The sequence below is a fragment of the Tiliqua scincoides genome, chromosome 3 (assembly GCF_035046505.1).
Source record: "Tiliqua scincoides isolate rTilSci1 chromosome 3, rTilSci1.hap2, whole genome shotgun sequence".
Taxonomy (NCBI): Eukaryota; Metazoa; Chordata; class Lepidosauria; order Squamata; family Scincidae; genus Tiliqua; species Tiliqua scincoides.
In genome coordinates this window covers 170495996-170519294 of record NC_089823.1, presented here as the reverse complement: position 1 = coordinate 170519294, position 23299 = coordinate 170495996, and the positions used below count along the sequence as shown (strand labels likewise).

At 41.4% G+C, this 23299-nt stretch overlaps 1 protein-coding gene across 2 annotated transcripts in view; it reads left to right on the top strand.

Moving 5' to 3' along the window:
• Positions 1-23299, top strand: part of DOCK1 (dedicator of cytokinesis 1) — a 484421-nt gene that overhangs the window by 454026 nt on the left and 7096 nt on the right. For both annotated transcript variants that reach the window (XM_066618882.1, XM_066618881.1), the window contains exons 49-51: positions 1846-2044; positions 19280-19430; positions 22314-22459. In XM_066618882.1, the coding sequence (XP_066474979.1) occupies positions 1846-2044; positions 19280-19430; positions 22314-22459 (496 nt within the window). The remainder of the gene's footprint in view (positions 1-1845; positions 2045-19279; positions 19431-22313; positions 22460-23299) is intronic.

Here is a 23299-nt window from a genome sequence, read left to right as displayed (position 1 = left end):
TTGTGCCACCCCTAGAGGTGGTGCAAGTTCAAGGAGAGCAGAGAGGCTTGAAGCTGCTCCATTCTCCCCAGGAACGGGGGTTGGGATCCGGCCTGTCCACCCCCGGACAGGCCGCCCATTGCCCGTCCTCCCACCCAGGAACGCCTCCCTCTCTCCTACCTTTCATCCTTGCGTTGGCTCATCTGAGCCAACACAAGGTGCTGGGAGGAACCGAGTGCAGAGGCTTCCATCAGCCTCCGCAGGCCAGTGCTTCTGGGAGCACTGGTTTGGCTTCCTTCCGAGGAGGCACAAACGTGCCTTACTAACGACCAGTTAGCATTGCGCCCAAAGTTTCTTTAACCCATTTCTGCCCAGCCCACAGATGTGCACATTTGATCCCTGTTGTTCAATCTCTGGCATCTGTTGGTAGGGCTGGGATAGACCCTTATCTGAAATTCTGGAGAGATGCTGCCAATCACTATGAACAATACTGACCTTTATAGGATAATGGTCTGATCAGTATAAAGCAGTTGTGTATATTTATAAATGTAGAAAGTGAAAGCATAATACTGTGTTGTTATCCCATGAACTCTTGTGTAAATTACTAGTAGAAGACTTTTTAGAGTGCAGGGCCTGATCCTATTCAATTTTCCAGCACTGATGCAGCCATGCCAATGGGGCATGTGCTATATCCTGAGACGGATATATCCACAGAGGCCTCCTTAAGGCAAGGGAATAATGTTCTCTTACCTTGGGCCTGCATTGCAGCTGCATCACCACTGGGAAGTTGGACGGGATTGGGTCCACAATGTCCTAGGAATTGTGTAACATATGCAAAATATATCACAATACTGTCTTTGCATTTGAAGGGTCACTTTTCTCATACAGTACTCTTCTGCTAGGTTGGAAACAGCCCTTCCATGGCTTGAAGAGCCTTTTTGCAAACAAACAGTGTTTTTTTATCCAAGCTTGTATGTCTAAACTGTTATAAGCTGCAAACACATCAAATAATGTAAACTTACAATTCAGTCCTAAGTTTTCCCCTGCCACCTATGCAGCAATGCCAAATTGGCTACCACTGAGTTGTGTATGCGTGGGACAGTTGTGGAGGTATCCTCTGGGTAAAGAGAGCAGGTGAGCCTCCACTTGTGGCATGGAGGCATGGAGAGGTCTTCTCAGAAATGTGCTAGCGAAATCACTGGCTCAGGTGCATGTGGATCTGGGAAGGTGGATGGATCAGTGGCCACTGCTGTTGCCAAACCCACTCCTTTCCGATTCACCCATCCCTTGCCCCTGTTACACCCTGCCCCCGTCACCACATCATTCTGCCCTCCCTGCCCCAGTTCCACCTCCCCCACTCCGTTCTGCCTCCCCTACCAACTTGCCTGCCTTGGTGGGTCATGATGGTACTACTGCTGCTGTGTCCGCTGCAGCTGTGGGCTTCTTGCTGGCACTCTGGCAGCTTGCACCTCCATGCACTGTTGGAGTGCCTTTCACTACTGCAAGAAGGCAGTTAACGCTGGTGGAACACACATTCTGCCAGTAATAAAGCCTAATAGGATTGGCCTGTTAAAGTAGGAGTCAGATAATGTTAGTGTATTGACTTGTGAGTGTTATTGTGAATAAGCATAGCCAATTCATATAGTTATAAATCTATGCGATTAGGAATTATCTGGTGCTGTTCCATAACAGGATCTGCCACAAATGTTAACACCAAACAGTCACAATTATGTCAGCTGTTCCATCTCTCCATCACTCCACCTTTTAGGAAATGGTGGGCTAAACATCTGTTGTTGCTGCAAAGTAGGGAATGTAATATGTGTCATTAATATATTAGTGGTCTTAATAAATATGAATATGCTTCAGGTTTGTGCTTGAGCCCCTTCTGCCAAAGAAGATGCATTCTAGGTCACAAGATAAGTTGGACAAGGATGACCCAGATAAAGATAAGAAGGAGAAGAAGAAAGAAAAGAGAAACAGCAAGCATCAAGAGATATTTGAGAAAGAATTTAAATCCACAGATATTTCTCTGCAACAGTCTGAAGCAGTGATACTTTCAGAAACGGTAATGATACTCGATTTATACTGCATTATAATAGATTTTACATACTTGAAAACAGTGGGTTGTGACAAAAAGAGTGGTGGGCTTGACAGTCTAATGTTAAAGCACTTCCTAGGCCAACTTCAGGTTTCCCGCCTTGGTGAATTGTGGGGGGGGGGGGGGTGTCAACCAATGGAACTGATTAGTGCAATATTTAGAATAGATAAAAGGAAGTACTCCAGCATATCCTATAATAAACCTATGAGATTCAGTGATATGGGATGTGATGATGGTCACTAAATGGTAATGACTGTAAAAAAGGATTAGACAAATTAAAGAACAAAAAGATTAGAGGGGATTAGAAGACAGGTCTATCATTAACTACTAGTCGTCATGTCTGAACCTGGATGTTACCTCCAGTTTGCCTCTGAGAGGAGATACCCATGGTCTCTGATGTCTATGTACTATCATATGCAAAACAAACAGGGTGGACTTGAAATCCTAATATGGGACAGCAAATACAATTCAAAGGTATCACAGAACCTTGCAAGGGTGTGACCTATGTGAGGAATATAGGACTTGAAGGGTATAATTCCTTCAAAAGGAACAGACCAGACAAAAAGGCAGGGGAATACCTGCATGGAAATCCAGGAATCTGACCATGGAAACCAAATAGAAAGTTTCTGGGTAAGAATAAAAGTAGAGAACAATAAGATTAATACCATGGTGAAAGTCTACTGTAGATGACCAGGCCTAGAAGAAATCACAGACTGTGCTTTCCTAAAACAGATGATCAAGGTTTTTATGAGTCAAGTGATGGTTGTGATGGTAACTATTCTGACATCCGCTGGAAAGAGCTAAGAGTGGGAGGTTCAAAGATTACAAACTGGGAGGTTCTGCGTTTACAAATTGACTGAGGAAGTGAAAGTGGCGGGTCAAAAATAACCACTACTGCATGCAGTATTCTATCTGCCTGACCCGGACCTGCCCCCTCGCTCTTGTCGGACCTATGCCAGCTAAAGTTCTGGTATGGGTCCAAGGAGTCTCACTGGAAGACTAGGTAGCCTACAGAGAGGTAAGTGAAAGTTTTTTGCTTACCTGTCTTGTGCAGGTCTGGCATTAGCATACAATGCATACTCCATCAGCAACATTGCATGCTCTGGGCTGGCTGAGGATAGGACTGGCTCTTTGTGGACCATAAATTTAACATGAGGCAGTAGTGTGATGCATCTGTCAGAAAAGATAATTCATACTGGGTTGCGTTAGAAGAGGCACAGAGTTCAGATCAAGTAGAAATTCCACTCTATGCTGCACAAGTCAGACCTCACTTGGGATATATTTTTATTTTGTTTATATTCCACCTTTCCCTCACATTGTGAGTGCTCAAGACACTAGTGTTGAGCTCTGTGTTTTAAGAAGGATATTGATAAGCTAGAGTGGGTTCAGAGAACAACAACAAAGAATATGGAGGGTTCTGGAACAGAAACCAAGGTTTCTTACAGAAACCAAGTCCTGTAAGAAATGGTTATGAAGCTTGGTATGTTTAGCCTGAAGAAGAGAAGACTTAGAGAAAGTGTGATGGCTATTTTCAAGTATCTGAAAGGCTGTCACAGAGTAGTACAGGTTCTCTTTGGCTCGTGAAGGCAGAATTGAGAACCAATGAATTGAAACTACAGGGAAACAGATTTAGGATAGACATGAGGACATCTGGGGCATTTGGTAGGCCACTGTGAGATACAGGAAGCTGGACTAGATGGGCCTATGACCTGATCCAGAGTGGCTGTTGTTCTTATGAGGAAGAAATTTGTAATTATAAGAGCTGTACGGTATGGGAACAGCCTGCTTTATGCAGTTGTGGGCTTGCCCACACTGGAGGTTTTCAAGCTGAGGCTGAATGGCCATTGGCAGGGATACTGTAGTCACCTGTGCTGAGCAGGGTGCTGGACTAGATGATCTCTAAGGTCACTGACTGTGTGATTCTATGAATACTTGTTGCAGGGAAGAAATGCAGAACAAAAGTTTGCCTTCATTTTCTGCATGTAGGCTTCCCAGAGGCGACTGATGGACCACTGAGTGAAACAGGATCATGGACTAGATGGGCCTTTGGCCTGATCCAGCAGAGTTCTTGTTTTGTTCCATATGGGTATAAGTTACTTAATGGTAACTTGTCACTGTGTTCATGTAACCATTTGATAAGCCATAAATGGCAAGGAGATATTTACCACACATTGGGTGCAGATCTTCAACAAACAGAATTTCAGTAATCCAGGAAATAAAACTAGGTTGTATCACCCTCAACATTTACACCATTGTATAAGAGTGAACTTACATTTTCATTTAGGTTCCTGACTGGTGATGGACATTGACCAATATATTGTACTTGCTCAACACTTATCACAGCAGAGATTTAGACCAAAGTCCACATGTTAAATGGAGTCTTGACTAGTTAAATCTACTCTAAGGGAACAACCTGTGAGCACACACTTCCTATCGGTCCTGTACTAAATGTATGGTGCCTTTTCCTTTTCTAAATCATAAGACTATGATTTAGTCAACTTGAAAGCGTATGCAGCATCCACGAGAGTTCCATTCCCAGAACCCACGCAGATGCCAAAAATTGGGTTTAGATGAAGCAGAGATGATAATTACTTCCACATTGCTTTCTTTTACATGGGGGAAGGGATGGGTCACTTGCCACTGAGTGAAAACTAAGCTGTACTAAGTGATTGCACCTGGAGATTGACTGACTGACTGACCATTCTCTGCCTGCTTTCCTGCATTACAATGGTAAGCAAGGCTATTGTTAATGGACATTTTTCCTTTAATTTAAAGGGCCCTTCTTATCATGTTGAGATAAAACCAGGGGTGAAAAATCTGCGGATAGTTAGGTTATACCTGTAATACAATGTGAAGGCTATGCAGTCTCGTCAACTTCACAGTATTTTCACATCTGTCTGTCTACTATCTTACAGCCCAATCTGGAGCTGCACATGGTGCCAGGACTGCTGTGGTGCCAAAATGACTGCCACAGCATCCTGTGAACAACAACAGGGTACCTGCCAGCGGCTCCTCAGGGGAAGGGGACTATTGTCTCCTTCCCCCAGGCAAGTGAATTTGACCTGCAATGGGGCTACTCAATTCTGCAGTAGCCCTTGAACTGCCATAGAATCTGTCAGGACACACAGCCCGACACTAAGCTCAGGATCCCGTGGAGCTGAACTCCACTGGTCCTGCTTCACTCCATCCGCCAGCATGCCCTCTCTCTGCCTCCCCCGCCCCGGAACGTCTCCTCCCCACCATCTCCATGCCCCCACCTACCTTACCGCCATCCAATGGTTTGGGTGACCGCGGAGTGGCAGAGCACCAATGTTCCACCAGCAGTAGTCCAGTGCCACTGGTGCTGGGCTAGCTCTGGCACGCAGGGCTTACAAATTTGCTTTACGGCATGTTTGCAACAGTGCGCACCAGAAGTGAGCCAGTGCGCACTGTTTAGGATAGGGCCCTTAGACAAGCAGAAGGCTGTAGACAGCATAGACTTAATGGCTATTTTAGGGGGAAAATGAATAGTATGATATAGCAACCCTTAATACTAACAATAATAAAATTAAGTACAGTCGTGCGCCACTTAAAGAGAGGGATTGGGACCGCAATCCCTGTCGTCAAGCGGTGCTTGACGCAATCCAAACCCTCTGCAGGGAAGGGGATGCTCTGCTCCCCTCCCCTCTGGAGGATCATCTGAGCTTCCCAGAGGCAGCATGTGGACGTGCGCTGTCTTTAGGTGGCTCAGACAACCCTCTGGAGGGGTGAGGAACAGAGCTTCCCTCACTTTCAGAGGATTGGGGTGTGCGTGCCTGACAACCACGTGACCACATGTGGTCGTCGGTTATGCTATTCTGGCACAAAGCTGGAAGGTCGCAAAGTGGCACACACCTGTATTTACAACCCAAGATACACCTGGTTTTTAGATCCTTGATTGCCTCAGTGGTAGACACTTAAGGATATTTTGAAACTGTAGAAGAGCCTTTTCTTCCCATAACCCCTGTGCTTTAAGCAAGATAAAGGACCATGAAGCCCTTCAGGTATTATATTTCCTTTTTATGAGAAAAGGACTTTTTGACTTAAGAAGAGCAAATCTCATATTTCACTATTTGCATAGATTTGGCAAGCTGCACTATGTCCAGGTTAACTTTAAATGCTTTGGAGTTAAAAGGTTAATTAATCAAATTGCTTCTATTAGATACTTACTAATGTCTTTCAGAACTTCGATAATACAATGCCAAGTAGTTTAGAACTAAAACATGACTTGCCTTAAATTGTTTTACTTTGAAGAAGAATGTCTTTTATAAGCGATATATTTAAATGAAGTTAACTGTGCTACATTTCTTGGTATAAGTTTGGAGGCAGGGACATTGCCATCATTGTTGGTTTTATGGGATGTTTTGGTGCAAGCCCATATTGTCAGATTTAAGATATAGCCTATATAAAGACAAGTTCTCAGAGCTGGTTCTCATGCTTTGGTATATAGACAGAAACGTTTGTCTCAACCAGGCACTACATGTAGTGAGCAAATATACTTTTTTTCTTCTCAGCAGTCATGATGATGGAGATAAGGTGGAGATAAGGATCATCTTATTATATCAACCATCCAGTTCATGCAAACTTGTTCCACTTGGTTCCACCCACAGTTATGTGTAGGCTGCAATTCTGTATACATTTTTCTGGGAGTAAACCCCATTGAACACAATGGGACCTATTTCTGAGTATACATGCATTGGATTCTCTATTGCGGACTAGCATATACCCAGGCAACTCTAGATTTCAGAGGCCCTCAATAAACTATCCTCTATCATGGGACCTGAGTGGGAGAATTGTTTTGCCACCACCACACAAGGGCTATGGGGGTACAGGAGATCTTAAAAATCAGCAGTGAGTCTTTTGCAGCTACCCAGCTATGCCACCACCTCATATTGGCCCTGCATATACCTTAGAGCAGTGTTTCTTAAACTGTGGGTCACGAGCCAATTTCAGGTGGGTCCCCATTTCAATATTTTACTTTTAATATATTAGACTTGATGCTACCATGACATGTGACTGCATTTGGGGAAATGTTACACATCTGTACTTTTAACAGGCTACTATGTATATGCTTTTAACAATGGAACTTACTCCTGAATAAATGCGGGTAGGATTGCAGCCTAGGATTGTTAAAAATGTTCCTGCTTGATGATGTCACTTCCGGTCATGACATCACTTCCAGTGGGTCCCGAGAGATTCTCATCCAAAAAAGTGGGTCCTGGTGCTAAATGTGTGAGAACCACTGCCTTGGAGACTAGTTTCTGTATGCTGTACATAATTGTCGATAGTAAGTGGTGTTTACTGAAGCACCTGTTCATTATCTGTCCAATACATATAAAATAGATTTATAAGCTCCATGCAAAAATCAATGTGGTAAATATAGCAAAGCTTCATATTCTCTCTTTCTGATGAAAGACTTCCTGTGCTGCCTGATCTAATTCTAATTTCAAAAAAATAAAATGTATATCCTGCTCATTTAACTTAAGAAATGAAGGTATGGTCAGTTCTCTTTATTTGTGAATTTGCTTACCCGCAAGGGGTAGTACTGCTACCTTCTTTTATTTTCTGCATCTCTGTTCTGATTATGTGCTATGCAGAGACCTTCCAAAGACTGTAGGGACCTTCAGAATGGTGCTTGTGACCAGCATAGACCCCTTTAAAATGGCTGGTGGAAGCTTCCGCTGGTCATTTTAAAAGGGTCTGTGCTGATTGCAAGTGCCATTCTGAAGGTTCCTGCTGCCTTCAGAAGATCTCTGCAGCATTCAGAGATATTTTGGCACCTCCTGCTGCACACTGCTGGTTTCCTTAGGATCTCTGATGGATTCTTCTGATGATACCCCTTCCCCTCCACCCGGGTATCCCTTGTACCTCTCAGATCAATGATTCGTTATCTGCAAATTTGCTATCCACTAGGGTTTCCAGGTGGTAACCCTAGCAGATAACGTAATGAAAAGTGGCTTGAGTTGAAAAGAAATAAAAACCAGAAATACAATAACATATGAGCAATTTTCAAACAAAACAAAAGAACAATTGCAAACAACAGTAAAAGCAAGATCACCAGTAACAGAAAACCTCTTATAATTACCATCATAATTAAGCCACCCATCAACCAGTTAACAGGACATGAGCAAGTATAAAAGATCACCTCTTTGCAAATGCCTTCTGTAATCTCCTGGTTTTCATTTGGTGCTGAGGGCCATATGATCAACTAGCACTGAAGCTCAGAGGAACTTTGAAAGTGGACTTCAATACAGTGGATAATTGACTGGAAAAACAAAAAAGAATTATGACCATGATTGCAAATATAAAATGGCAGCAATATATGATGAACTATGTGTAATATGATTATATATGATACACATTATACACACGTGTATTTCTTTGAGGAACCAACAACAGAAAACAACTATAAGAAACCAGTTATAAAATAGTCACTTGACTTGACATCTCCGTATTTGCCTAGCAACGGCTGAGAGTGTTCATAGGTGTTCGAGTAAACATATCATGGTATTTCCCCAGCTCCTTCACAGTGCCTGATTTTGAATCTAATTACTGTGAGAAAATAATTCTTTCTGGTGTCGTTCTTTTCCTTTCCCTGCTCCACAAGAAGGCACTTCACAACCTCCTATTTCTAAGCTGTTACATTCTTCACTTAGCCATTCTCTTTTTGGAGAGAGCAAAGAAAAACAGAAGGTACTTCAAGGAGAAGATGATGCATGGAGGTTGTGATGAAAGGCTTTCTTTGGCCATTTTGTGCTTTTGCTCCCTTCATCAGGCTTCCACGCATTGATGAATGAATTGTTGTTCGTCATTGTTTTTCATAGTTAAAATTATTGTACAGAGTTCTCAATTATTTAAAACATGTTTTAAGTCTACATACTTGGTAAATTGCCGTGGTAATGTAACTGCATGATCAAAAACAAAGGAGTAAATTTTATAAAGTGAGAACTGCCCCTAGTTACAGTGTTCTTGTCTGCTTTTGATCTACTCCACAAAGATTGTTTAAATATTTCAGTATTTAATATTATTAGTAATGGCACTTTAGATTACTTATGTCTCATTCTGTGTAGCTGACATACTTCCTTGTCCTCTCTTTCTTAATCCATTTTGAGAGTGTTGCTGAGGCCAGTATGTAACAGACTGCTCAGAAGTGCATGTCAAACATCAGAATAATAGGCTGCACATTTGATTGATTTAATGCCACCCAACATTACTAACCAAAGATTTTATTGTCATTAAAAAATTTTTTTAAAAAGAGGTATAAAAATATAAAAGAGGTATAAAAATATGATTTTTTTTTCCTCTTAGATTAGTAGTCTCCTAGGCCATATGGAACCAAGTACAGGATTCTCTACATACAAATATTAATTAAAAAAAGTAATTCTAACTGCTATAAAGCAAATCAACAAACCTGAATGCTGAAATACAAAACTGTATTGCAGTCATAGTGAGAGGTTGTTTACAGATTGTGCCTGAAAAGCCAAAGTAGCACAGACAGAATAGACAGTGTGTCTAGCCCTGCAGCTAGAGGAGTCTAGGTTCAAATCCTGACTGAGCCACAAAACTCATTGGTTGACTGTGCCTGAGGTATTCAATCTGTGTGTCCCGTCTCCCTAGTGAGGCGTGGCTAGCCTCCAGGGGCGTCACCAGGCATCTCGGGGAGAGAGGTGGTCGGCAGCTGCTCTGCTGCTAAGCTCTGCTGCACTGGCTGCCTCCTGATGCGCTGCTTTTCCGAGGCTGAGAATGAGGTGGGTGGGGCAGCATGAAACATGGTGGGGGGGTGTGAGAGAAGGCTGGCTGGGCAGGCAGAGGTGCCGCATCTCATCATGGAGCTCTCTCCATGTGCAACCTCGCCCCAAGGACTACATTTCCCAGTGTGCCCCTCGCCCTGGGCATCCTGGGATTGGTCAAGGCTGGAGGAGAGAAGAGTGCAGAGGTGCTGCATCTCATCAGCACAAAGGCGCTCCTGGCAGGCTTCAAACTGGGAGGGAAGACTAAGTACAGGCAGTGCAGGACTTTCCTCTGCTCCTAGTGGGGGGGGGGGCAAATGCCCCAGCCTGCTTCCCTCCATCTTGCCTGGGGGAACAGGGGTGGCATCTGCACGCTGGATGTATGTGTGTGAGCAGCCCCCGTCTACTTTGGGGTGAGTTGTAATCTTGCTGGGTGTGGCTGCAATCCTTTCCACACTTTCCTGGGAGTAACCTCATTGACTCAAATGGGGCTTACTTCTGAGTAGACCTACATAGGCTTGGGGTCTGTGTCAGCTTAACCCAGGATCTTCACCTTTCTCTTTCCCCCTTCAAAAAAAGAAAAAAAGCCACTCTTGATGGCTTTGTCTCCAAAAATTGATTAAAAATAAAAAATCCCCATTACTTTTTAGCCATTCCCCTTTTTCCTCCTGCCTCCTTTTGAGGGGGTGGGGGGGTACTCTGTTGGCTGCTATTGTAAGATAAAAGGCACAATCCTAGCTAGGTCTACTCAGAAGTAAGTCCTATTGTGTTCAATGGGGCTTACTCTCAGGTAAGTGTGGTTAGGATTGCAGCCTCACAGTGCTGGCAGCCTTGTTTCTAGTGTATTATTATAACACCTTCATCCCCATTTTGGGGGTAACTGAGGTGAGGTGTTGTAAGGGGGAGTCATGGCCAGTGGCTACAAGGATCAGGGGAGATGCGAGCTGCAAAACAAGAACCACTGGACTGTGCCATTTCTCAACCTAGCCTATCTAAGACAGTTGTGAGGATAAAATGGGATAGCAACACTTTAAATTTTTTTTTATTTTCCAAAATAACAAATATAAACAAACACATAACACAAACTCAATACACAACACACACACAAAAACACAGAAACACACCGTTGGAGGGTGCAAGCAATCATATCAAATCAATCAATACACATCTTCAAATCTTGTTCCTCTTTTAGTTTAGCCTCTTAATATCATCTATCATATCATATCCTGTATACAATATATTCATCTAAATGCCCTATCTTATACATCTGCAACTTCATTTTCAACCAAGCATAAAATGGTCTCCATTGCTCTATCTGTGTCGGTTTGCGCTGTTGATCCAAAATCTCTGTAAGCCTATCCATTTCCGCCACATTCATTATCTCTATTAATTCATCTTTCATTGGAATTTTAATATTTTTTCCAGAATCTAACATATAAAATCCTTGCAGCAGTTAATATGATAATAACTAAATACACATCATTATCTATATAATATCTAAGGTAATATTAAGCAAAATTAACTCTGGTTAATGATCTCTTGTATTGGATTCCTTACCATTTTCCAATATACTTGCATTTTTTTTACATGTCCACCGCATATGAAAAAACATTCCACACATTTACACTTACAACAATTTTTTGATATGTTCCGATTCTTTTTTACCAGCTTTACTAGTGTCATGTACCATCTATAAAACATTTTATATACATTTTCTTTAAAATTTGTTGCTCTAATAAATTTTATATTATATTTCCAAATATATTCCCATTTTTCTAATGTAATATTATGACCTATCCATATTTAACTTTTACAATTGAAGAAAGACTCTTACATTTTTGAGATGAATTTTTTCTTTTTTCTTCTTCTTTTTGCTATCAGTGAATGCCTCCTTGCCCCTCTAGTTTCTTCCTTTTCTGATTCCTCAGTTATCTCTGAATCATCTTATTTCTTTTCTTCCAGCTCCATTTCTACACTTTCTAGTTCTTTTCTTCTCAGTTCCTCTTCCTCAGTTTCTTCATTTCTTGTCTTATCTTTCATCACTCTACTCAAAAAATTTTCTGCTTTCATTGTTGAATTTATATTATATCTCTGTGACTGGAATTGAAAAAACATACTGTTCTGCCAGATTCCCACTCCAAGCCTCACTTAGGGAACTTATGCCCACTCTAAGCTAATTAGCTCCCCTTTTGTTCCCCAACAATGGCCCCAGTTCTCTACAGCAGCACTGCTAGACTCTACCGCCAGGGTAGCTTGCCTGTTTAAACTGCAGGGACCCAGTTCCTAAGGCAGCAGTCCTTCCCAGTATAGCAGCACACCTCAGCTCTCCACAGCCTGTTCAAGTAGTCCGTTAGTCACAAAGTCAGTCAGAGTATCCAAGTCAAAGTCAGTCCAGTCCTCTCTCCAACCTGCACTCCTTCTACAACCCACAAACCCTTCTTGCCTCAGGTGCTCCTTATATCCCTGAGTGCCCTATTGCCTTCAAGTGGCTGCAGCTGTGCAGCACACTCTGCTGGATACCCAGGCCTTACCCTTAAAGGGGCCACTGCTGACACCACATCTACCTCCTCGCCAGATCTTCCATGATTCCAATACACATACCTTCCAGGAGAAGCCATCTATATGGTATTTGCTTTCCTCTTAAGAATTTTGCTAGCTCTTCATATTCTTTTCTCTTCTTTCTCACTCTCCATGGGACATGTCTCAGAATTTTCACTTTGCTACCCTCCACCATCCATTCCTTTTCCTGTGAGATCTTCAATATTTTATCTCTGTAAAAAGTTCTGATGCATTTCACATGGATTTTTCTTGGTAGTTCATGTTTTCTTAGATAAAAAGTGCTCGCTCTTCTCGCTGAATCCAGATCCATGATTATCTCCTCTGTTGGTGTGTCGATCCACTCTGATATTAAATCACCAATCAGACGTCGTGTATCTTCCCCTTTCTGTCCTGGTACATTTTGTATTCTCACCACTTGAGCTGCACTCTCCATCTGAATTTCCATTAAAGTTGCTTCTCCATCATATTGGTTTTGTTCTATCTCCAGTATTCTAGATTGATCTTTTGTTGTCTTTTTTTCTAATCTTTTGTGTATTCTTATCTGCTTGGCCTTTAACAGCTTTCAGTTGCACACTAAGATCATTTAGTTGTGTAGTTAAAACATCCAGACTAGTTTGAACCTTCCCCATTAATGCAGAAATTAATTTGTGTGCTGCTGTCCCATCGCCACTAATTTTTCTATGTTGTCTTGTATTGTCTGCTTCCAATCTTTCCCTTTCAGTTTCTCTTGTGTTAGTTTTCTCAAGCTTGACTCCAGGGAGGGAGAGCCCCTAACTTTCGCTCCTTTTCCTGTCATCCTTTTTCTTCCTTCTTATGTCTTCTTTCCTGTAAAACTCAAATATCTATTATCACATATATCGCTATCAGTTACCCTTATATCACATCACACCATCAAGAAATCAACTGTTCACCCATAAAAACCAACACAAGGAAATTTTAAGTCAAATAAACCTTTGCCTTGCAATATTTTTAATGCCACTAGATGTCCTCAGCGTATCGTCCTCCTTACTTCACTTGTCAAATCCTGTTCTTTTCCTTGCAACGTCTTTTTAACTCCACTAGATGTCCCCAATGTTCAGTTCTTCTTATTCTGCTGTTTTGATTCTATTGCTTACATTTGTCACTATATCAACCACATTCTTGTTCCTGGAGATAGTGGAGGAATTCAAAACAATAAACCACATTTGCAAAACAAAGAAATTCAGATCTCCAGCCCTCTCCACAGGCACTCCACGATCTCCACAGGAAAACGAAACTGAGCGTTCCAAAGCAGAGTTTATATTAAACGATTAATTTGTAATCCAACGAGTTTTAGATTTGTAAAGTTAGAGTTATGCTCTCATATTTCCATAACAAGCTCTGCAAATCTCCTCCAAAGCTTCTTCTCACACAAGCAAACAAGTGAATGGAGAAAACCTCCCCCCTCTTTCCTCTTCCCAGAGGGGGAAAATCTGCCTCTCCTTCTTCTTCCCTCAGGCAAAAACTTAATCAGGCAGTCAATTAATCAATCAATGCCAGACACACACAACAGAATAACACTCACTTAGTTCTTCCAACATCTTTTCCTGCCTGGGGCCTTCAGCTTAGTTTCAAGATGAATCCTCACCAACACCAACATTGATGGCTGGGTTCCCTTGGAGAAAAACAGCCCCTGGCTGGACCCTTCTTCTCCAAAACCGTACACCATCTGTAGGATCGAATCTCTCCTGATCACAGATCCTCGGATCTCCTCAGACCCACAGTTTTTTGGGAGGAAATAGCATGCTTTCCCAAGAGCTTTCAAGAGCTCAGAAAAACACAGCCATTCAGTTGCCTCTGGCCCCGCCCCCCTCAATGTATGCTTTCTTTACACCCTGTGAGGAGGGGTTGGATACAAATGTAATAATTAATAATGCCATGGTAAGTCATGACCAGGGCAGATCAAAGCCCTCTCTCATGCCTGAGGCAGCTCAATGACTCACCACTGTTGCTCCCCGTGTGTGTGTGCAACAGAAGCACTCTTTCCTTATAAGTGGCACTGTTGTCATTACTTCCACCAGACAGATGTGAATAGAAGCAAATGTATGTGGAGAAGACAGGAGAGATTGGTGGCCCACAGCATCTCTAAACCACCACTCTCCTCCACACACTTCTCCTTCCACCACCACCTTGCCTTTTTTAAATGGTGAAGCAGTGAGGGAGGGGACGCAGCTGTCCCAGGTGTGCAGCCTGGCCAGGTGGACAGCGTGGAGGCAATAGGCAGGCTAGGCATCCCCATCGGTTCATCATCAGCCTACTGCATGAGCATCAAGCAGCATCAGTGTTGCTTATGATAATTTTGTGGCCTTGCTTATTATAATAATTTTGTGGCAGAGGTCTATGGCATCTCATCTTGGAAATGGATAACATTATGAGCCCTGTGAATGTGGATTTTAAACCTCACTGACCATGTGTTGGTGAGACTGTGAGGCATGAGGTGAATCTATCCGCAAGGATGAGTTCCACATGGATTTCTGCCAGGAGGTAATGCCTGAAAAGTCATCATAAAAATTCTTGAATCAAGCTGGCTGTTGAATTTTCTTTACTCTGGTCTAAAATGGCACTTCCTCCTACCCAGACAGCTGAAGGAAAATAGCAGTATAGTAAAAGGTAAAATTCAAAAAACCATAGAGGCTCTCTGAATAAAGAGAGGGAGTCTTTTGTGTTACATTATATACACTTTTTCAGTGTCCTTGGCCATGTCTGGCATTTGTAATGAAATAGAGACGACTTTCAAAGCAAGCAGAAAGTGCCCCAAAGTGTGCTGCTATTCAACTAGAGATATTTAGTAGTAGTTCACCATTCAGCTGTCCTGCAAGATAAAAATATTCACATCCCCAAACTGCCAAGCAAAGTTTCTGTGCTCAATATATTTCCATTTAAGCAATTTAAAAGAGTAGGCCTCATCTCACTGTGTGTACTTATCTTTAGTGTGGCAAAAGAAAGTTACAATTGCTTATGCACTTTTAGAAGGTATTTAGCTAGGAGAGGCAGATTTTACACTTAGTTGTCTGTGGTTTTTCCAAACATGCATCTTCATCACTAGGTAATTTGCTTGTGTGGATGAGACATCGCAACAAATGTATCTGCTTGTTCAAATCTACATGGGTGTCACTTGATTTCTCAGACTGGATAAGCTAGCAGCTGAATGTGCAAACAGATCTAGTGAAAAATGTTATGCCAGTGAGGACTAAAGCAATATAAAGGTCTAAGGAATTATTTTTATCAGCTCAGTATTTCAGCAAAACAATTCCCTAATACAAAGTAAGAATCTAGCATTTCAGAGTTGTGCAGCATTTTAAAGGTTGATCATTTTCCAATACTCAAACTTTGCTTGGAACCAGGCTTAGAAACCAATTACCAGGCTTAGATATTACTTAAAGTACGTGCTTTGCAAGTGAGTGTCTTGTTTTCTTCATGTTAAATTTGCAATTGGATGGGGCTTCCATGGATTGGCACTGCAGTGGACGGGAAAGGAGGCTCTTCCCCTTTCCCCTGTCATGGTTCCACTGAGTTGGGCCACTTCAACTGCTTTTTCAGGTGGAAAAGAGGCCCTGATATCTACCCTGATATGCAGCAAACAACTTGCTCCAAGCTATAGCAATCTTAAGGTAGTGCATTTCAGCCCAAAGTCAAATGATATCCTCTTGTTTTGAGTAGGAGTAGTGCATAAGTTTCTGCACTTATTATTTTGTATTTTCTAATCTGTAACAATGATCAGTATATTTGTCTTACTCAGGGCCCAATTCTATCCAACTTTCTAGTGCTGATGCAGCCACAATGCAACCTCAGGGTTGCAAGAACAAACACCCCTTTCCATCTCAGGATGCAGTGCATGCCTTGTTGGCACAGCTGCATGAGCACTGGAAAGTTGGATAGGATTGGCTCCTCATTCTTGTTAGATAATGTTTTCTAGTGATACTTCTATTTTGGATTTTCCTGGCTATAGTAGAGATAGAATCAAATTTATCCAGGTGGCTTTGAGTTTTGCTCTGTAGGAGCATCAATTTCTTTTAACCTTGTGGAGAAGACAGAGCAGGAGTCAACAGCTTTTACAACGGATCAAAGGAAAGCAGTGAACAAAAACATTTTTCTCAGCTTTCTCTTGTCCCTGACAGAGTAGCATAATGATACGCTTATTCAAGCACTGCAATAGATTACAAATTAATCTCTTATATTGGGTAATTGTGATTTTTACTTAATTGTGTTTTAAGTATCCTTTTGTTTATAACTGAGCCTTAAGAATAAGTGAGGCTATTGCTGCAATCCACATTCAACTGCAGTGGGTGGTAAAATTCTTACTGAGTTCAATTTACTTTAATACTTGTTTGTATACAACTTATGTGTACCAAAATTTACAAAGCTATCAAATAGAAGAGGTTCCTTTAGGCTGAAAAAAGTTTCATAAGATATCACATTTATAAATCGTGTTCTAGAGCAGGGGTGCCCAAACCCTGGCCACATGCGGCCCTCGTGGCCTCTCAGGAAGCCCCCAGTCTCCAATGACCCTCTGGCCCTCCAGAGATTTGTTGGAGCCCACACTGGCTCTGGCAACTGCTCGCAGCGTGAGGGCGACTGTTTGACCTCTCACGTGAGCTGTGTGATGAGAGCTCCCTCCACTGCTTCTTGTTTCACATCTGTGATGCAGTAGCAGCAGCAAAGGAAAGGCCAGCCTTGCTTTGTGCAAGGCCTTTTATAGGCCTTGAGCTATTGCAAGACCTTCATTCATTCATGTAAGTTCATCTTTAATATATTCATTTATGTAAACTCATGTAAATTTATTCAAATTTTAAATGTAAATTAATTCTTTTTTCCCCCAGCCCCCGACACAGTGTCAGAGAGATGATGTGGCCCTCCTGCCAAAAACTTTGGACACCCCTGTTCTAGAGAAAGAGCTATTTACATGGCCCTTTCCCATGGATGGAACAATTCACTCAAGAGATTCACACTGCTGTTGTGCTTGCACACCATCTACAAAAGTCATGGGCAGCCCAGTCTGAACTAACTCTGCACATTGGAACACAGTGGAGCCATTGCAGGCTCCACTGTATCCTAAGGGTGGAGTTGCTGCACTGGTGGCCCCCTTGTGGTAAGGGGACATTTGTCTCCTTTCCTTGGGGTAAGCTCCAGCATGAGGCCACCCAAATCTGCATCAGCAAAATTATTGGCACTCATCTGAGTGACCTTGGGTCAGAGGATCAGAAATGGGAGGGAGAATTGGATCCAGCGGGAACCTCTGCCATCCCCACTCTCTCCTTGGCCTTATCCACCCATCCGCCACCCCGTCATCACCCTCCACCACACCATTCTCCCCCTGCTTTATCCCTACCCTCTCCTGACCTGGAATGCCCCCATGCTGCTTGACACAGGATATAACCTCTCTCAGCACTGTAGGGCCTCTTCTGCAAGCAAAACAGGTCTACGTAGGCCTTCCTGCCAGATCCTCCTTATGCCAGGCCATCACAAAGTGCCTTATGGCACATTTGCAGTGGCAATCTCCATGGCATTACACTCTGGACTGGTGTACCTGCCATGGACGATTGGGTCCAGAATCACTAAGAGACTTCTGGGGATACTCCCATTGGCTGGTGGTGAAGGTAGGAGGAGTTCCCATCACCCATCAACAGTAAAATTGGGAGTGGAAAACATACCATGTGGGATTCAATGCAGAGCTTTCTCCTAGGGTTCCAGCACTCTGACACCAGAGCTGCACTTTGCTCTGTGTTATTTAAAGCAAAGCAGATCAGCTCTGTCAAACCTATGTAATAAGTACATGAAAGGGAAAATGTGTCAAGAAACTAATAGATGGCTTTCTGGCAATCGTAAGTCTGTTCTTATAGTGCTCCCATTCTGTTATATAGTGGGTCTCACGCATCAGTAGACTTGATTAAAAGTTCCATCATAGTTTATTCCTACTCCAAATGAGTTAAAATCACACCCCCACATACACAATTACCCCAGATATATATACAACTCCAACAAGCCTACATCCCTCTTGATTGGACAACCAATCACATATAACCTGTTGCTTTTCCCACAGGTGATAATACTCACATACATAACACATTCAAAGTCATTTAGTTTTCAATATCAGAACTTAAGATCAGCCATACCAGTGTTCAGTGATATGGCAGCCATAAGAGTATACAAAGTATACTTCCATTGTGTATGTACCATTACCCCTCTGCAGTTACTTTTGAGTAATTGTATGGGTCACTTGACACAGGAAATTAGTTCAATAACTGTAAGAACAAAGAAACCCAATCAAACACTATAATGTTGGCCAATATTTTAAGAATACACACAAATTTAGAACTCTGTTGGTTGCATTTTGAGTCCATCAAGTATGTTTTGCAGATTACTGACCCGTAGCTTCAATGAAAACTTGGCACTAATGATGATAATGTGCTGACAGCAGAGAAAAGCAGTATTATGCAGGGTGGGAGGGGAACAAACTTTGTTCTGGTTTGTCTCTTAATTCTTGTTTCAATTCATAGGAGAGGGTAACTGTGATAGCAATAACCATAGGTTACTTTGTTACCAAAGACCACTGTTAGAAAACTGACTGCTGGTTCCAGAGCACAAATGTGTTCCAGAGCACAAAGTTCTAGAGCACAAGTTCCAGAGCACAAAGGCAAGCCAAGGATTTTTCCCCCCTGTACTGTTGCACTGAAATGGAACTTTTTTTTTTTCTGAATAGCTGTGATGTTACATTGTACAAATAAGAACATATTTATCACAAGGAAAACCACTCAGAAATGTTTTCTTCTTAATGTATCCAGCTGTACTATTAGAAAGTTATATATGCTCATGTTTTATAGTGCTTTGTGTGTAAGATACACCCAATCGGTGCAATTTCTTTTTCAATTCAATGCAGATTAGTCCACTGAGACCGCAAAGACCAAAGAGCCAAGTTATTAACGTCATGGGAAATGAAAAACGCTTTTCTGTCTCCCCATCACCACCATCTCAACCCATCCCTCCACCAATCACTCCAAGGACCAAGCTTTCTTTCAGTTTACAGTCCAGTAAGTCTCTATATAACACTGTGTTTCTGATATACGTCAGCCTGCTGAGTTCTTGTAGAAGCCTCATTTCTTTGAAATGCTTTGTAGCCACTTGGCTAATTAGTTTGGGAAGGGAAGGAGGGAACTGGAGCAATAAAAAGAGGTAGGACCTGTTTCTGATCCTCCAAATCATGATTTAGACATTTGGAAACATTACCTCTGAACCCAACCCATAATGATGTCTGGAGGATCCAGGTATATCTGTATATTTTCTTAAAGATGGTTTCCTGTTTACCTTAGACAATGCCAATAAATAATGTGGGGACGATACTGAATCCTGGTATTTCCCTTAGTCATTTTTTCTCAACAAGCAGTTGGTTCAGACCTTCTGCTTAATATGGGTGTGAGTGGATATTCTCGCACACAGCAGCATGCATTCAGTTTGCCATTTCACTCAAGAATTTGTGGCTCAGATCTGTGTGTTTTGACTTAATGGACAGTTAAAATTGTTTCACTGAAATTGAGTCTTTTCCCCATAGTCCTCCTCTAAAAGGTAATTGTTGCTGCTTTAGATAAGTGTTCAAAAAAAAAACTATTTTTCTTGTGCTGCTAGTATATGATGTTTTGTACTAGAAAGGATGAAGGAGAAGCCATCAGCTACTTTTATCTGCAGTGCAAGACAATGAACAGAGCCCTTTTACAAGTATTTAAAGCAGCATTAATTAGCATGTGCCATCCCTAAAAGAAATAGTCGTTTATTGATTACTGCCTTTAGCATTTCTACTGAGATATGAGGTGGGGTGCAACCCCCTTCTAACATGCACAACTAGTGGCAGCAAACATTGTTCTGAGTCATTTAGGGGTACCTATATATGACTTGGATCTGAACTTAGGCACCTGAACACATGACTGCCCTACTGTGGTGTTTTCCCCTAGTAAATTATGTGGTGAGCAGCATGATGGATCCTGCTGCACTCTCATTATCTCAAGTATGCTGTTATCCACAGGACACAACTAGGCCAAGCCTCTGGCCTATTTTGGACACATGAAAGTTCCCCACATTACAGGGCACTAAGGAAGTGCAATTCAGGAAATTAAATTTTTCTGATTTATGTGAGGAACTTAAGGCAAATACGAGAATTTGAATAATGTATCTCGTAGAATAATGTATCTATCAGGCAGAGACTAGAAAACATTTTCTAAAAATGCTGCTTCTTGATAAGTGTGATATATTTCCTTTTGAAGTTTCAAAGTTTCTAACCTGAGATACAAAATTAGAATGAGGCAGTTGTTAAATGAAGGTGAATCATCCAAATTGGAAGTCTTTCTTTATCCATATCCTGGTTTTCTTCTAAAGAATTCAAGGCATGGTACGTGTTTTCCGCCTGCTTCCCATTTTATTCCCAAAAATCTATGTGAAAAATGTTAGGCTGAGAGTGTTCCTAGTGAGCTTCATGAGCTCACTGGGAATTTGGAACTGGGTCTCCCATAATCCTAGTGAAAATAGTTGTTACTGTGCCCTGGCCAGGCTTCTCACTATTCTTTTGAGAACCCATGATATACGACATGGGTAGAATACAACACTGTATGACACAGTTTTCACCCCTGCTCTTACAGAATTTTGCATTTACTTGAGTTAAATAAGCTAATAAACATCCCGTCTCCAAAAATCTTTTTAAACAAGAAAAGGTATAATTAAGTGCAAGATATGTTTGTGACTACCTAGAGATATGAGCACAGGGAATCTGAAAACAAAAGCTCTACGAGGCAATCTGTTTCCCATCATATTGAGGCATCAGCTAATGTTTAGTTAATTTAGAGAAATATTGTGTTATGTGTTCCTCTTGGTAAGTATTTTTAGCTATTCAAACAACTAATGTTTGTTTAATATAATTTTAGTAATCTCATTTAATGTAATTATAGTAATTTTCAAACATTTCAGTAGACATGTCGCTAATTGTAAATTTCATTTGTGCATTTAATTCCTGAAAGACTTTATGTGGAAGAATAAATAAACTTCCATTAGATTGTGGTATACCTTAGAAAATAAATTTAACATCATTGAATTTTCAATACTGACTAGGGATAAATGGATAAGAAGCTACAACAGACAATTTGGAATGAACAGTGAATATTAAGTAGACACATACAGAAAAGGAACAATCTGGCACAGCTTTTCTTTTTGATGAACAATGGTTTGAGGGAGATAGGAGGCAGAGAAGCAGGCCGAACCCACCTTGATTTAGTCTATATGTGATTATTTTCAGGATCTCCCATGTTTCTAGTTATGGCTGTCCAAAAATAACCCAAACTAGTCTTGGAATACATTGCTTTTTTGCCATATAATCTTGAATGTAAGCACAAGCAAACCTTTAAATCTTGCTGTAAATCTCTGTGTGTGTCCCCAAGCCTGAAATGCTTGTACTACTAATTTGCATAGACCTCTCACACTTTTCAAAATCCAGAACATCATAGGAAGTTGCCTTTGATGGTGAAAGCCCTTGATCCATCTAGCCTAGGGGTGTCAAAATTGTTTCATATAGTGGGCCAAATAGCATTCATGGCACCTGCTGAGGGCCAGAAGTGATATCATTAAGTAGGAGGCAAATGATGGCCAAAAATAAGCACTTTGTTCTCACAAAGAAATTCATTTTTATGCAAATGACAGAAGAGAAAATGTGCAAATCTTGTTCATAATTTCAGGATAGGAGAGAAACCAATTATCACACTGGGAAAGCCCAATTATAATGAATCAATTGCTTCCAGGGGCCACATCCAGCCCACAGGCGTTATGTTTGACACACCAAGTCTATGTATTCCCTTCCATAGTATTGTCTCAATAAGTGCTGTTAGGATTCACTTAAATGATCAATTTGATTGTACAAGATGTGTGTTTATTTTCAGGTATGGAACTCAATGGCATGAACAGTTTGGAAATGGCAGACATTCCTCCTCCATTGCCCCTGAAAGGCAGCATGGCAGATTATGGAAATCTCATGGAGAACCAAGAATCCATTAGTCCTGCCACATCCCCACCTGTACCTCAAAGAGTAAGTTTTGCAGCTATTTGTGTTTTTTCTAAAGGCAAGCAGTTTGCCTACTTTGGGTAACAGATCATTGACTTATTTGAACCAACACTTATTTATCCTACTTGAAGTCCCAAATGGGATGAAATAGACTCAACAATTGCTTTATTATATCAGCATCTTCTTCTAACAATTCAAGTAACTATCAAATCGCAGAAATGTTATTCCAATTACCTAATCAATCATATAGGTAGGGTAAATTTATTTTTAAGTGTGCCAATCAGTCACACATCATGTTATGCCCAGAACATATTAAGAAGTTTTCAGGTGAGCATCTTTATACCATGTATGGGTGACCCTCCATTAGATCCATGTGCTAATGGGATGGTGCTTTTCAATTTCCAGACTGTTTTTTTCTCCCAGTCCTGTGAAATAGAACTTGATCCCATTTTACTCATAGAGAACTAAAGCATTTACTGAACTGAAGTGACTTGCCTAAGGGCATCCAGTAGTTCATGCCTGAGCCTTGTCCCTTTAAATGTGGGACATTTCATAAATGAAACAGCTGTTGTGTACCCTTTATTTAAAAATCTAGTTGCTTTTAAATTTTACAACTTGAAAAGGGTAAACCACTGCAACTTTGTAGTTAACCTCCTTTATTCACCTTTCAATGATACAGAACTGGGGAGATCTCTACATTAAAATCTGGCAGTGAGCCAAGGATTATTGGCACTGAAATTAAAGACACAAGAAAATACTTAGGCAACATTATGAAAAAAAGATAATATCTCTCGAATTTTTGTAACTGTAGCTCTTTGTGTGAAAATTTTATTTTAACCCCTTATGGTTCCAACAAGAAGATCA